The 16938-nt window shown below is 47.0% G+C and overlaps 3 protein-coding genes across 3 annotated transcripts; all 3 read right to left on the reverse strand.

The window, feature by feature from the left end:
* Positions 1-548: 548 nt before the first annotated feature.
* LOC124708807 (ubiquitin-40S ribosomal protein S27a-like) lies at positions 549-1251 on the reverse strand. The gene has a single exon (XM_047240466.1). It carries the CDS (start codon positions 1203-1205, stop codon positions 738-740), a length of 468 nt encoding a protein of 155 aa, XP_047096422.1. The 5' UTR covers positions 1206-1251; the 3' UTR covers positions 549-737.
* A 529-nt stretch (positions 1252-1780) lies between these two features.
* On the reverse strand, positions 1781-5520 carry LOC124708027 (protein MAEA homolog). The gene is made up of 7 exons (XM_047239717.1): positions 5218-5520; positions 4853-5047; positions 3531-3653; positions 2809-2994; positions 2460-2593; positions 2161-2347; positions 1781-2073 (listed from the first exon to the last, which is right to left on the reverse strand). Exons 1-7 carry the CDS (start codon positions 5497-5499, stop codon positions 1972-1974), a joined length of 1209 nt encoding a protein of 402 aa, XP_047095673.1. The 5' UTR covers positions 5500-5520; the 3' UTR covers positions 1781-1971.
* A 4949-nt stretch (positions 5521-10469) lies between these two features.
* On the reverse strand, positions 10470-14393 carry LOC124706791 (leghemoglobin reductase-like). Its single transcript, XM_047238464.1, has 2 exons — positions 14017-14393; positions 10470-12070 (listed from the first exon to the last, which is right to left on the reverse strand). The coding sequence occupies exons 1-2, from the start codon at positions 14272-14274 to the stop codon at positions 10820-10822; spliced, it is 1509 nt and encodes a 502-aa protein (XP_047094420.1). The 5' UTR covers positions 14275-14393; the 3' UTR covers positions 10470-10819.
* Positions 14394-16938: the final 2545 nt, after the last annotated feature.

A 16938-nucleotide genomic window follows, 5' to 3' on the forward strand; every position in this document is an offset into this window, starting at 1 on the left:
TGAATAGATGGACATACAATCCAGGTATGTTATGATGAATTCCTCCAGACTAAACTTATCCAGCAACACAATCAAGGTACCCTTTAATGAACTTATTTTTGACAAAACTGTAATGCTTACTTAAAGAAAGGCAATGTATTACCTTGAAGCTGTTCTAAACTAGCTGTAGTATTAATCTAAATGTATTCAAAGCTAACTTAAGCAGACAATAAAACAACAAACAAACAAAATAATTTGCCCCGCAGATAGCTATATAAAAGCAGCTACACTAGAAAAGTAAGCACCAGTAATTTCAACACTACAAAAACAATAACCTAGTAATAAAAGAACTCACTAGGTACTAAGCGACATAATTATACACACAAATATAACAAACCAAAATGTACATGTAGCACAGAAATGACTGCAGCAAAATGATTAGCAACAGAAACTAAGCACACCAATCAATTATAATCTTACCAGCACAGAAATGACCAAATGACTTGTGATTGCATCATCTGAGTATAATAATGAATGGAGAAATTATCGTCATCCAAAATGATAGCATATGAAACCAAAACTGAACTCACATCGCATCATCTGAGTAAAAAGCGATCAAATATCCAGGAAACATACTACTCCAGGTATCAGTTTAAACGACAAACGGAACACATATCTAAACGAGATGTAACCAACAGCTCAATTCAGTTCTCGATAGGTAGGGTAAAAGAAAAGGCATAGCAGACGCGTAGCCACCTCTAAGCCTTCTGGTTGTAGACGTAGGTGAGGCCGCACTTGCCGCAGTAGTGGCGGTCGAAGTGGTTGGCCATGAAGGTCCCGGCGCCGCACTCTGCGTTGGGGCACTCCTTCCTGAGCCTGGTGACCTTGCCGGTGCCGTCGTCGACCTTGTAGAACTGGAGGAGGGCGAGCTTCACCTTCTTGTGCTTGTGCTTTTGCTTCTTGGGCTTGGTGTACGTCTTCTTCTTGCGCTTCTTGGCGCCGCCGCGGAGGCGGAGCACCAGGTGGAGGGTGGACTCCTTCTGGATGTTGTAGTCGGCGAGGGTGCGGCCGTCCTCGAGCTGCTTGCCGGCGAAGATGAGGCGCTGCTGGTCCGGGGGGATGCCCTCCTTGTCCTGGATCTTCGCCTTGACGTTGTCGATGGTGTCCGAGGACTCCACCTCCAGCGTGATGGTCTTGCCCGTCAGGGTCTTCACGAAGATCTGCATCTTGGCGGCGGTGGGTGGTCGCCTCCGCGCGCTGCGGCGGCGACGGTGGTGGTGGTGGCGGCGGGGAAGGGTTTGGGCTGGGTGGCGGAGTGGAGGCTAGGGTTTGGGGGAAGCAGAGAAGTTTCCCTTTATAAGGAGGCGGGAGGATGTGAGCCGTTGGATCTAGGGGTTTCGGATCGGACGGCTGGAATGCTGTGGAGTTGACGAATGTTGGGCTGGGCTTTTGTGTGGCTCTGCCTGTGCGGCCCATTACTCATCAGTGGTTCGGCTGTGCATCTCCCGCTTTGGTAGTCAAGTAGACGCTAACACTCGGTTCAGATTTCGCTTCGTCCCAACAGAAAGCGTACAATGCGTCTAGCAGTTCATTATCGTATTTGTGTTCTTACAGAGAACGCACGAAATTTGAATTACACACAGCGAGTTCCAGCAGATGGAAAAGAACATTTCTGATATAATCCTGAACTAGTTTCCAAGTTCCGTTTCTCGTAGAGGTTGTTTTTCATGTGGCAGCTATGCCTTTTTTTGTTATAAATAAATGTTCAAGTTCGACAGCGAGCAATTGAAGGAAATGTAAATGATGGAAATCACAATCAGTAATTTTAAATTTTCAGTGCTTTTCCTTTGCCTTGCATTACAATTCAAATAAACTTGAAAGGATGCACAATCATGTGCTGATTCATCCAGTCATTCTATGTACACATTCAGACTGCCAACCAATAAGGCGGTCATCATCTCGCCGACACGAGATACGATGGCACCACCATGATCATGAGATGTAAGCTTTGACGAGTTCGGTGTAGTTATAGACGGCGCCCGACCTGGGGCACGTGATCTTGCCCCCATTCTTCTTGGCCATCTCATCGAGGGCCTGACATTTGCACCACCAACACATAAGGAACACATCTTAAGTTTGATCTAGGGCTGGGGGCAGAAGCGGGGCGGTTCAGCTTAGTACCTTGGTGCTATACACGTAGCCGTTGGGTAGGACGAGTGGCGGGTTCTCGGTGTCCATGAGTTCCTTGGTTATGTGGCAGACGAGCTTCGAGTGGTGCTGCTTGGAGAAGGGCAGGGGCTCCGCGAGTTTCCGGAACCCGGCTAGTGACAATGGGTCTTCCTTGGGGCAGTTACCCTCGAAGCAGAATCTTTGCAAGGTCAAGGAGGAAATAAACAACATATTCCGGTCATGATAGTAAAGACATAGATTATGGTAACAGTTCAAAAGAAAAAGGAATGTATTGATCTTGAGAAGGATACGGAGTCTTCAGAGCTGTCAGCCCTGCTTGCAGGTAGATGTTCAGCAGTGGCTCTAGTGTCATGCCATATAATTTGTAGAATTCTTGCTTGAACTGGTCCACGAGAGAGTCCCACTGGTTTTGCTCAAACAAGACCTACAAGTAAAGCACACGCTGTCAGCCAGGTACCAGCCAGTACCTTCACTACAGCACCAGTGTTCAACCAGAAGTTCATCCCAAATTTCTGATGATGGGTAGTTTATTATATACTCCAAGGTTCATGCTTAAGCACAATATCTTACTCCAGTTGCTATCATATTTTTGATTCAGCGATACAACAAAACCAATAAAACATAAACAATGCTGCTAACCTTGTAAGGAACACAGTTTGTATTGCTTCTGAAAACAAGGCTTGCTGTAACACGCTGTAATTCTTTCATGTGTGTACACCCCCAGGGAGCAAGGTATTTCCGGCCATATGCTATAGCCGGTAGGAAGTTCTTAGCCCTGACTAGCTCCACAAATTCTTGAAGTCTCAGTAAAAACTCGAGCTTACTCTGCAGGGTAAATAAAAGGAGATACTATAATGTACTAGAACAAAAGAAAGTATTGAGATAAAGAGGGCAGTGTATGATACTTAGAAGCTAGCAACATCTTGCTTCTTTTATTTCTTGGAAAAATGCAAAGAGATAACAAGCATGCACTGATATCTTACTCAACAATGACAATATTCAATATACCATGCACTCTCCCATAAAAGTCTCCTATTATTTAGAATTGGATGTTTAGTAGCATAAAGATGCATGAAATAAATCACCTCCATCACCCGAGACAAACCTTTTACAGCATTCAGACCACAATTGCCATAAATGTTAAAATGACCTATCCCGCATCAGGTGATCAAGAAGTTACAAATTTGAATAGTTTTACCAAGCAAATAACATGATTGATGACCTATGAGAACTATTAATGTCAGTATCATAGATCAATGCACTCATTGACTAGTGTTATAACAAATGGACTGATTTACTTATTTCATCTCACTACACTGCATATGGAACTCGGTAATGAAATGGCCAAACATAACACAAACCTTTGATTTCTTTAACCGAGACTTGTTTTCTGCACACCAAGCTAAAGCAGGAGCAATTTCCTTATTCTGAAGAGAATCAATTACTCGTTTTGCATCTAGGAAGACATCAATATCAACGAGGTCCTGCATACCAAGAGCTGGATGGTTAGGTTCCGAAGAGTAACTATGCCTGCAGAAAAAGGCAGTGCGTACACTAACACTAAGAGTTCTTGGTCATCATGATTTGGCAGATAATAATGCATATAATTGCAGAACGCATTTAGTACTACATGAAAAGTAGGTTGATTTTTTGATGTTGCAGCCTCTTGTTTAGGCAATAGCATCAAAAGCAGAAAGCAACATGCAAACATGGGCTACTGGCATATAATCACACAATAGCACCAAAAGTACAAAGTAGCATGGCATGCTACTGATAAATAATCATATACATCTGGGACCTCAATAATTACGATTTTTGCAAGACAAGAGAAAATAAACTACGATCTACATTACACATAGTTTGAGTAAAACCTTCCAAACTAATGAAAGCAGACAAAGCTGAAACCAAGATGATGTAGAGCAGTATAAATAGACACTGTCTCCGAAGAAAGGCACTTCAAGCCTACGGTGAAAACAGAAACCAGATAAACCTCCTTATTTAGCAAAAAGAGGTCACTGGAACTGGAATCCATAAGTGATCACAGCTGGGGTTTATTCACGCAGACAAGACACCAGTCAAACACAGAATACTCAGCCTACCAGCCTACGAGGCACAAGAATCTGGTGGAATTGCTTAAATAGAACGTCCGAGAGACCAGTAACTGGCTCACTCCGTCAAAAATTCTGCTTCACATGAGTCGAGCCATGGTGGGCGGTTCAGCGATAGCTCATTCCGACCAACCGAGCGATATGCTTAGTTCTCAGTCAGATGCAAAATAACAGCAGGATTAACATGGAAAGGAAGTTACCAGTTAGAACCGGAGGCTCTGAAATTTTACAGACTTTTAACTGACATCTACTGTCATTACAAAGAACAGCAATCCCTACGGTTTGTTCCTAAATAGAGTTAAAAGTAATATGACAGCCACGGCCTAGTATATGTCTACTTGCTGGTGCTAAATTAGATAATTACCCCAGAGATCAAATGTCATTCTGATTACTACTTCTTGCAGAATCATCCTCAAGCATTTTTCTTGCTAAAACAGACATCGACAGACTTCAGGTTCTGTAATCTAGTTAAAGTTTGCGTAGCTATATACCTCTTAAATACAAAGCACAAAATTAAATGAATCGAGTAATCAATCAGAATCTCTTGTTGGCACACCATCCTTATACGGTTATACCTGAATGCCAGAGGTCTCGGCGAGCTTGGTGGCAGTGTCGTAGTAGGACATCCGGAGCATGTAGTCAACAAGGATACGCTTGAGCCGAATGTCCTCCCACTCGCCGTCGTCGCCGGCGCTGGCAGCGGCCAGCCTGTCCAGCCGAGCACGGCACCTCTGCACCTGGAGCTCCTCCGCCCGCGCACCTTCCTCCATCTGAAGGTCACCAGGAAACAAATTTTCAGCAACGAAACAAGAGAAGAGAACACGATCTTTTCAGTAGAATCAGAAGGGCATGAGCTGATCAGATAGAAGGGTTGGGATCTTCTGTAAGACTAGCATGATTCGGCGAGAGATTGATTGTGCGTGGGATTGGGTGACAGTGCCTTGCGCTTGAGTCCGTGGAGGCGGGAGACGAGGGAGGTGAGGTGGTCGACGGCGTCGGGGGCGGTGACCGAGGAGGCGGAGGAAAGGACGGCGGCGATCTCCTTCTCGGCGAGGCGGTGGTTGGTGCGCGCGGTGGCCCTGAGGACCTCGAGGGGCACGCGCACGAGCTGGTGCTCCAGCCGCACCGACTCGGCCGCGCGCGTCTGCCGCCCCGCCGCCGCTGACGGCGCCGGGGAGGCGGCGGAGGGCGCCGGCGATGGCGTGTCGATGGCCATGTCCATCTTTTTTTTTCCTCTCTCTTTGTTGGGACTCGCACCGAGGGGAGGGAGGGTTGTGGATTGCTGGAGAATAAATTGGGGAAGAGAAGATGAGAGGAGGTTTTGTGATGATGTCTGGATACTGATTTGATCTTGCTTTGGGGCTTAATTAATTGTTTTTTGTCACCTCGGTAGATTTTTATTTTTAGTTTTTTCCGTATGATAAAGCAAAGAGTTTAGGCCTAGAGTAGATAAGCTATGTCAGAGAGGCATCTCCGCTCGCGGTCCTATACGGTGTCCGGCGAATGGCTGTATGGGGTGCCGGTGGCACATCACAAATTAGAGGCACCGGCTCCCAGCCACTGCCCGAAATCACAAGTTCAAACATTACAAATAAACGCCGATCGCGTGGTTTTCCCACGGTGAGACATGGCTAACTCGTTGTGGTGACCTCGGCTTAAGTGTACACATCGTTCTCCCACGACGCCTCGCCGTCTTCCTCATCTTCGGCGTAGGCCTCAGCTTCCTGTTGCGTGAAGGATTGATGCCCGTTGATGCCGTCATTGATGATGTCGGCCATGATGGAGTCGCTCGGCATTCCGCCGAATGGCATGTGCGCGCCCCGGTCGCTGCTGCTCGCGGCGAACTGCTGGTAGCCGGGTTGAGGAGGAGGACCACCGCCGTTTAAGAGAATGCGGCGGAGCATAGGCGAGGCCGCGAGCATGTGGAGGTCACCGGCGATGAAGGTGTTAGTTTTGAACCCATCAAGCGGTCGAAGTCATGGCAACCCGGGGAGAACCGAGATAGATGGGGCGTTCCATTACCTTGGCTATCCTGTGACGGCGACGAGAAGCTATCTTGGCTTTCGCTCCACGCGGCGGGATGTACTGGAGCGAAGGCGGAGGCGTCACCGCCATACCCACCATGGCAGCGGCCCTCTCCATCATGGACACTTGCTTCGCCGTTGCCTTCCTCTCCTTCGCCTTCACCTCCCTCCGTCGGTGGCTCGCATTCTGCACCGAACGGCGCTGCAGATCGAAAGTCCACTCGGTTGGTCATCCCCTCCTGCTGCTCCTTCTCGTCCTCCCCATTCTTCTTCGCGGGGGCGGTGGCCGCTAGGAGAGGAACGACGTACTTCTTTGTCGGCGGCATGGCAGGATGGTGGCGCTGGGAGGGCGTCTGGTCTGGTTGGGAGGAAAATGGCAGGATTGGGCGGCGTGAGAGAGAGGAACGGGGTGGTGTTGGCGTCATTTTGACGGGAGGGAAATTATTTTGGTGGGAAACTTCGGTCGTGACGCCGACAAGGCTGGCCCGCACTCACTTTAAACGCTATCTGACGCCCCCGATAGCCTCCATGGAAATTGAGTTTGCCTGAACGCGCCGCATGAAACCCGAATGCGCCGCCATCGCGAAATCTAATTTAGGGAACGCGGCTCAGTGGAGATGCTCGTCTGTATGCATCATGTTTGGAAAGCCAGATTGTGAAATCTTATGGGACGCTGTCCTCCTAGTTGGGAAATACTTTTGTACTTTTTCCTATACTTATTAGTATCCATTGTAATGCCATTGAGTAATAAATAAAACTCCCATTTGCAAAAAAAAAAATTGCTTAAAGGTTATACTAACTCTTATCACAAAAAAGATGCCACAAGTTCTTCTAAATTTCGATGCATCGAAACACTTTTTGGTGTTTTTTAATAGATACATCCTTGTTTAGATAAATCTCTAACATTCTTTTATAAATGGAGGAAATACTATTATCCTGCCCAGATTAAATGGAGGAAATACTATTATCCTGCCCAGATTAACGCCTTTCCCAACAAAATTAGAGAATTCCGTCAGTGTACCTTGACGAATTAAATGGAGATGCTCGTCTGTATGTATCATGTTTGTTTCAAAGAATTTTCAAAGCACAGAAATAAGAAAAACGCAGGAATAATATGGCATGACATGTGAAATCCTACGACTTATGTGATTAATTTCCACGTTTTTAATTCTCGTAGTTGTTTTATTGTTTGTCGCGGCACCTTGATCTAGCCCCATTTATTACATTTATTTAGTTATTTTATTGTTTGTTGTATTTTAATTTGAAAACAATTTGGGCAAACAATTTGCGGATAATCCTTTGATCCTCCACATATGCTCAACGAGATCATTTTGAAGTTGCTCGTGAACATTGTTGTCACGGATCTTTGTGTGCATGGCGAGGAAATCAGCAAATCTGCATGCAACTCATGATCAACCTCCGCAATAGGGCCCTGACATGTGTCCTGGCATGATTTTTGCGGTCACCATCGATGATCATGTTGTGTATGATCACACAATTCTGCATCACCTCCCACATTTGGTCGTGAGACCAGCTTAGAACAGGATACCGGACAATTGCAAATTGAGCTTGAACTACACCAAATATCCTCTCGACATCCTTCCTGCAAGCCTCCTGTCGCGAAGCAAAGTGGCAATTCTTCTGATCTGATGGAGCCGAGATTGTTTTGACCAAAGTGGCCCATTTTGGATATATACCATCGGCTAGATAATAGCCTTTGGTATATTGGTATATTGGTGGTCATTGATCTCATAGTTGCATGGTGGAGCATGCCCTTTCACTAGTGTGCTGAACAGCGGTGACTGCTGCAACACGTTGATGTCATTGTGTGATCCCGCCATGCCAAAAAAAGAATGCCAAATCAGTTCATAATCTCCACAGCTTCAAGCACCACATTGCAATATCCATGACGCCCTTCATATATATCTTGCCAGGCAAACGGACAGTTCTTTCATGACCAGTTGATGTCTACGCACGATTCTATTTTTGTAGACAGTGTTGGGCCTCCAAGTGCAGAGGTTTGTATAACAGCAACAAGTTTCCCTTAAGTGGATCACCCAAGGTTTATCGAACTCAGAGAGGTAGAGGTCAAAGATATCCCTCTCAAGCAACCCTGCAATTATGATACAAAAAGTCTCTTGTGTCCCGAGCACACCCAATACACTTGTCAGGTATATAGGTGCACTAGTTCGGCGAAGAGATAGTGAAATACAAGTAATATGGATGATTGTAAGTGCAATCTGAATTAAAAATAGCAGCAAGCAAATATGTAGCAGAACTGGTTGTAAACGGTGTTTCAATGCTTGGAAACAAGGTACATGGATCATACTTTCACTAGTGGACACTCTCAACAATGATATCATAATTGAATACATAGATATTATCACTTCAGTATGCTACTCTGAACCACTCTCCGGTTTGATAATAAACACAAATTCACTGCGTAGGGCTGCATAAGCATTCCTTAAAGTTCGCATTACCAATCTATGGATGCCCCCACACTATCACCTTGAGCATACAAACATGGTACTAACTAGACACCACAATTCATAAGTATTTCTGTAAGTTAAGCTTAAGAAACAAACACGGTGTGCACACTGTCACATTCACACCGTTGGACAAGGTGTCCCCGGAGATCACATAATAAAACTAGTTGAGTAGCACAATAGTTGAAGAATAACATCTACTTATTCAACTAGATTACAAAGCTCATGATCACATAAAGATCATACATGGAGAGATAGATAGACCACATAGCTACCGGTAAAGCCCTCAGCCTCAGGGGAGAACTACTCACTCCTCATCATGGGAGTCAGCAACGGCGATGGAGATGGCGGTGGAGTCGATGGAGATGGCTCCGGGGGCAATTCCCCATCCCGGAAGGGTGCGATATTATCTTCGGCGGCGGCGGAGCTACAGAACTTTTCGTGAACGGAGGCTTATTGATTTAGGGTTTTCGCGTCGGGGGGATTCTTATAGGCGGAAGGCCGAGGTTGGTGGCCGCCAGGGGGCCCCAGACCAACCCTAGGCGCGGCCAGGGCCTGGGCCGCGCCTAGGCCTGGTCTGGCCGCCCTGTGGCGCCTCTTCGTCCCCTCTCTAGACTTTGTCTTTGTTACGGAAAAATAAGATCTCCGGCTTTTGTTTCGTCCAATTCCGAGAATATTTCCTGCACAACTTTTCTGAAATACAAAACAGCAAAAAACAGGGAACTGTCACTGTGGTATCTTGTCAATAGGTTAGTGCAGGAAAATGTAAAAAAGTGCAACGAAGTGTAAGCAAAACATATATAAATTGGTGTAAAACAAACATGGAGCATAAAAATTATAGATACGCTTGCAACGTATCACCAGTGCATACAATCGATGCTTCCAAGCATTTCATGAAATCCTCTGGCAGCATTTTATGCCATGATCCTTGCAGTCTCTTCTTTAGTTGGCCCTCTCAAGTAGTATTTGCCAAACTTTCACACTACAGCTCGACAAAACTTATACATGCACTCAATGGCAGTAGACTCACTTATACGAAGGTAGTCGTCATGTGTATCAGCAGGTGCTCCGTATGCAAGCATTCTCATGGCGGCGGTGCACTTTTGAATCGACGAGAACCCGACAACGCCTACAACGTCGTGCTTGAGCTTGAAGTAGGGGTCGAACTCTCGAACACCATGGAGGATATTCATGAATAAACCCTTGCTCATCCTATACCGACGCAAAAAATTGTCGGCATGTGTTATCTCATTTGCGAAGTAGTTGTGCAGCATGGTATGCCTCTCCATCCTCTACCGGGGCTTCGACTTCTTTTTCCCCGGCTTTGATCCTCCACGTCGCAGCCTCTTCCGCTTCTCCGTCTCGACATCAATCATGTTCTGAATGGACGCGATGATCAACAAATGATTCCCTGTGTAGCGGGAACGGGCTCAGGGCGCCAGACACCATATTGGATCGCGCCAAATAAAAAGAAGCTTTGGGACACGCGGCTGGAGATGCTCTTAGCGCACACGCTTTAGGGAGCGTCAGTGGAGATACTCCAACGCATCTACTCAGGAGAGGCATATCTTCTCAGCAGCGCTGACCAACAACTGCATCAGGACAGTGCAATACCACCGCATGATGTTGCAACTTATGTAACGCCACTTGAGCATAGCAAAATGCATACAAAGACATTCAAATTCAGGTATGAGGTAACCAAATCGAATAAGGCAGCAGAAATACAGCGAGAACTTATAACATGATGTTTTTTTCTCCCAGGTATTGTCAAAAGGAAGCTCTAACCTAGGGAATAATAACAGCAACTTCAGTTTACCATATTATTTAGGAAGTAGGGGCAGACGCAGCAGCTAGCAAGATAACAGAATTTAACATCATGTAACTACAATCTGCAGCGAAGTTGGCAATTCACAGTTCCGCAGAGAAAAAGGAGCTCACAAAAAACAGATAGATGTTTTGAGAAGACATCGATTCAGAATTATTTCAAAACGTTTGAAGCGTCTTGAGCTGACAGCTGAAATCATATCAGGAATCACATGTGGATGGCCTTGTCATAGGTCTGCATGCACGCCTCCTTCAGGGCCTCGCTCACTGTTGGGTGCGCATGGCATGTACGGGCGATGTCCTCGCTGGAAGCTCCATACTGAAGCGCAAGCACAGCCTCATGGATGATCTCTCCTGCACCAGGGGACATAATGTGTACACCGAGGATTCTGTCAGTTTCCTTCTCAGATATAACCTTCACCATCCCTTCAGCATCATCGATTGCCTTCGCCCGACTGTTTGCCAACAGGGGGAACTTCCCAACCTGGTAGGCTACTCCAGATGCCTTGACCTGTTCCTCCGTCTTGCCAACAGAGGCCACCTCTGGGTGTGTATACACCACGCCAGGTACAGTGTCATAATCAACATGGCCCTCCTTCCCAGCAATGAACTCAACACATGCAACACCATCCTCTTCAGCTTTATGTGCAAGCATTGGTCCAGGTATCGCATCCCCAATCGCGTACACGCCCTTAACATTTGTCATGAAGCGCTTGTCGACAAGGACCCTTCCACCCTTATCGGTCTCAACACCAATGGCGTCCAACCCAATACCAGCAGTGTATGGGACTCTGCCAGCAGATACAAGGACAATGTCAGCTTCAATGACAGTCTGCTCTCCACCAGCTGCAGGCTCCACAGTTAACTTGACACCACTTCCAGAACTATCAACCCCAACTACCTTCGTCTTGAGCATGAACTTAAACTTTTGCTTCTCCAGCATACGCTGAAATTGCTTCCTTATCTCTCCATCCATTGATGGGACAATATCAGGGGCGAATTCAACGACAGTGACCTCAGACCCTAGTCTGTTCCAGACAGAACCCATCTCCAGACCGATGTATCCAGCTCCAATAACCACCAACTTCTTTGGTATTTCTGTAAGTGCAAGAGCCCCAGTAGATGACACTATCTTTTTCTCATCTATTGTAACTCCAGGGAGTGATTTCACATCTGAGCCAGTGGCAACAATTATGTTCTTCCCTTTGACGATAGTGCTACCACCATCGACCAAATCCACAGATACCTCTGATGGGGAGACAAGCTTCCCGAACCCTTTAACATATTCAACCTTGTTCTTCTTGAAAAGGCCTTCAATGCCTTTTGTAAGCCCAGCAACAGCCTTGTCTTTCTGAGACATCATTGCAGGCAGATCTACCTCCAGATTGGAGAACTTGACGCCATGGTGTGCAAAAGAAGACTTCGCCTCATGGTACATATGTGACGAATGCAGAAGAGCCTGGAACAGCAAGAAGGAACACAAATTAGATCCAAATAGTACAACCAAACAACACATTTTGCAGTTTTACAGATTTTCAATATGCTAGCTACAAACACTACAGCCAAGCGGCAAAACCAGAAAAATAACAGATTTTGCAGTAGTGTTTGAGGGACCACCTCTCTGTGTATTTACACTGGCTTGCCTAGATTTACATATAAGTTTCACATGCACAGATGAAAGAAATAAGTGACTCAGATTTCTCCAGATTTGCATTCATCTAGACGCGTCTAGATACATGCAAATCTGGAGAAATCTGAGTCAGGACGGAGGCAACAATAACAACAACATCAAAGCCTTTTTCCCAAGCAAGTTGGGGTAGGCTAGATATGAAACCCAGCAGAAATAAAGGGAAGCCCAAACAAGAACGAGAAGGAAAACGAGAGTAAACTAAGATTCCGGATGGAGGGAGTAATAAAAATAAACTAGAAACCACCCCCAATGAGATGACATAGAGTAACATGTGTAAATTGACCAAAAAGGCTTGAAACATTGCACGACTAACTTCAGAAACAGTAAGCACAGCATTTCAATGCAAATAAGCTTAAACAATACTTAAGTGAATTTGAACGCTGCCAAAATTAAAGACAAGATCTGAAGGCTCTAGAGAACGAAAGTAATAACTACTGAAGAGAGAAACTTCTCTGTTAACAAAAACTGAATCTAGAAAGTTCACATCTAGCATCTCTCCAGATAAATTACAAATTGAACAAACATTTTTTACCCCATGAATAGACAAAAATAGGTGGTACTGCGTTGGATGAATATAACAGCGAGCAAGCTTTTGGCATTCATATGGTCCACCTTGAGCTTCTAAATCTATTTGAACATGAGAAAAACACTGACTATTTCATTCATTGGCTTCTAAATTTATTTGAACATCAGGAAAGTTACAACTATTTTATTGGATCAAGTCAGCTGCAGCCACACCCTGTAGGACCTGGTTTCAACCAAAACCAGTAATATGGAGTTACGGACCCTAACACCTAAACCAACACATCCATTCACAAACCCTCAGTGGTAACCATTAACCATAAAATCATGTAAAAATGGTAGCGGGTATTAGCTAATGTGGAGGTTAGGAACAGTATACTTATGCAGACTGGCAGGATAAATGTATATCAAGCTATAAGTAAATAACTGAACTCATAACGTAAAGAGAAAAAAAATGAAAACAAAACAATTGATGCTCTGGTTGAGTCCAAACTGATATTCACATCCACACCCCACGTTATTGTCAGCAGCGTAAAGTAAACTAGCAAATTCCTCGGAGTTGCCGCACATTTGCATATGGGAGGTCGACAAACCTCAAGAACAAAACACATGTTGCTCTTATAAGCTCAAAGTTTTAGCACACGAACAAAAGGTATCACCTACTTCTAACACAGTAACCCTGAGCAGGTATCATCCTGAAGCGCTTGACACAGCTAAGCAAACTGAGATCAAATTTTGAAGCCATACATCACTACCTCCTAAGTCAATCACACAAGCAACAGCAGCAACATGAAGAGGTCACCAAAACTGAACCTCCCACAAACAGTTCTGCAACTCACCAACCATTAGTGTGATGACAATGTTGACCGCCTCAGGGTGCCCCAAAGTAAACCCCCTAGTTCCATTTCTCACCATGTAAATTGGGAGATTGCGCAATCTAATCACGGAAAGGATCAAGTCGAGCAAAGTCCACGACTCCACGCCCAAATCGCTCGTTAGGGGAAGAACAAACATCCGTATCCTTCGACCACATCAACAATTACAGTCTGTGCGCCTGCAGCACTCAAACCCTAGCGCCCAAATCGCGGCACGATAGGGACGGATCTACGACCTCCGGGCTAATCTAAATCAACACGAAGCGCATCCATCTGGATCGCATATCGAGATGGGGGAGGGGGGAGCGGTAGATATACCTTGGACGGGATGCATCCGACGTTGAGGCAGGTGCCCCCGAGCGCACCCCTCTTCTCGATGCAGGTGGTCTTGAGGCCGAGCTGCGCCGCCTTGATGGCCGCCACGTACCCGCCGGGCCCGCCGCCGATCACGACGACGTCGCTCTCCTCCCCCGACGCCGCGTACCCGCGGCACGCGGAGGCCCACGCCGCCGCGTGAGGCCGCCGCAGCAGCACCGCCTCGGCCGCGCGCCTCCTCGCCAAGCTCGCCATCGCCATCTCGCGGACGCCTCCTCGCTTCGATTTCCTTTTAGGAAGAAGAAAATGATGCTCCGTACGAGAATTCCAAATTCTCCTCTCGTCCCTTTTCTTTTGTGCGTTTGGTTTCTAACCTTCTGCGCAAGAAAGAAGAGGGGAGAGAATGGCAGAGTCGTGAATACGGAGAGTCAGAGAATACAAGTACGGAGTAGGAAAATACCAATACGGCCACGTTGCTTGCAGGTGTGGCGCGCCCGATCAGCTCATAGGTGGGCCATCCGGTATAGGACATCCCTTCACACTTTTTTTTTTTTGAAACTTGAAGGGCCTCGAAGGACCCATCATCGCTTAACCATTTATCACATATATCACAGGGAAATTTGATATCAGGAAACGGTTATTTTACGTCGTTTGCTCAAACACCGTTTGATAGGCTCTTTACCAGACATCATTATAATTTTGTGACACATTTACTAGAACACATCATATGTCTAAAAAGGGAAAAAATGCACTCTTGGCTACAATAACCATGCTACGACTAATTTTGAAAAAAAAATGCAAAACTACGTGATGATGTCGGTGATGATCTCCTGATGAGCCTGTTGCACCAGAATCGTGAGCGACGGTTCCAGATCGAAGAGACACCTCCCTAGATCAAACTGCATTGCTGCAGCCCCTCTTCTACTCCTCAGTCACCACGACGGCCTGAGGAAGAGAAGAAAATTGCAGGTGCAAACTCGCCTGGCAGACCCACGAGCTTATTGAGGGGAGGGGAGCTGCCGCCTTCGCCCACCATGGTCAACCGGCCGGAGGAGGAAAAGGCGAGCTCGAGGTGCCGCTCGCGAGCACCAGGATGCAGCTCCAGTTCGGCATCGCGCCAAACGTCATGTTAGTGCCGAACACCCAGTTATATAGTTGATCAGTCAAACCAGATCAGCTGGCCCGCAAACTAAATGGGCCGGCCTGCTTAAGCCGTGGCAGGCCTTGTGTGGCCCTACCATCTACCACGGCTTTTCATCTGGTTAACGGTGCACAGATGGTTAACGGCGTCTGCCATGTGTCAGTTTGCATGACGTCAGCAGTCAACGGCCTCCCGAAAACTCTTTTGCAATGGTCCGATTTTTCGTGGCCAAAGGGCGCCCAAACGCGACGCACCGAAAAATCCGTGGTAATCCCTTAGGTGACGCAGTATACACCACATAACCCATATCGTCAGGTTAGGCTCATAGGCGACGAAAAAGGCCCATTAGTGTTGGGGGGATGACCCCCGGTATGCCAAAGGCGTGCCAAACCGGATGGTCTTATCCATCAAGATACCGGTTTAATGTTCATACCGGAGCACAAAGATAAGAGTTTGGCTAAGTAAAGCTAAGCCGGTATCCCCAAGAGGGGTATACCAGGACCGGATAGAAAAGATACCGGGATACCGGAAGGAAGAGCATGTCGGCAAGACTGGTCAAAGATTCTCTCCAAAGCTAGAGGACAAAGATGAGCTAAGCAAAGTAGCTTTAAACGAAGGCCTGACGATAAAGAGGAGGATGACGATGAAAGAAGCCGGAAGACGTCAGCCTCCCTGTTTAAAGAAGAACCCGACGTCATCTGTGATTAAAGTAGCTTTATAAAGTAACTTTGTAAAGTAGTTTGTCTGTTCAAAGATGCCATTAGGGTTTCTTCCCCTGTAAGCCACCCTCTCCCCTATATAAGGAGAGGGTGCAGCCTCCTTCACGGGCGCGAGATAGGGATATAGAGAGATAGAGATCCTGTAAGCACAAACTTGTAACCTGTGGAGATCAATAGAGAAGATGATCTAGAGCGAGTTCTTCCTTGTGTCTTTCTTCTTCAACCTCTGGCCTTGGCCAAGTTCTTGAGGAAACCATTCGGAAGTTCATCCATCTAATCACAAACCCTCCCCCGAATCCTCTAGCGTCCATTCGGCGCCAACATAAGCCATCCTATGGCATCTGTCTGTTCACCACGACGACAGTTGGCGCCCACCGTGGGGCCTGAAGTGGCGCTTGCTGGAGTTCATATTCTGGCGGGCATCCTCGACGTCAACGGCATGCGCACAGTGTCCGCGCTCGTGCAACGCATCTACAACATGGACTTCATCAACGACAACGCAGACTGCTTCGCCAACGGCGGCAAGTTCCCGCAGAACGGCCGCACCATCGAGTTCGGCAGCCACCGCGTCTACTTCGGCACTGTCCCTGTTCGCCAGCGCCTCTCGCCGGTGCTGGTGGCGCCGGATCCGCCAAGGTGGCTATGTGCTGGCCGTGCCGCCGGCAGCGTGGAGGTCATGATGGCTGGCGCGGTCAACATCGGCAAAGGAGTTGTAGAAGAAGGAGCTGAGCGTGCGGCATCGACCCGTCCGATAAAGCCACCGCTGGAGCGTGAGGCAGGCGCCGCGGGAGCATCTTCAGCACCAACGGCAACCCCTCTCCAAGCGGCGATGCACACGCTGGCAACGCCCATCGCGCAGAACATCGATCCGGCAAAGGCTCAGGAGGAGCTGGAGGCCACACGCAAGGCGCTGCTTACCGGTGGCGCAGACATCATCCGGGCTCAGCGCGAGCTGAACCTAACCCTACGTGAGTACAACGCGGCCCATGGCTTTGCTTCTGTTAGCGCACATGCTGCTAGGATGCCGGAGAACCGGCTTAAGGCTCGTAATCTAGACCAGGATTT

Source organism: Lolium rigidum, chromosome 4 (assembly GCF_022539505.1).
Source record: "Lolium rigidum isolate FL_2022 chromosome 4, APGP_CSIRO_Lrig_0.1, whole genome shotgun sequence".
Classification (NCBI taxonomy): domain Eukaryota; kingdom Viridiplantae; phylum Streptophyta; class Magnoliopsida; order Poales; family Poaceae; genus Lolium; species Lolium rigidum.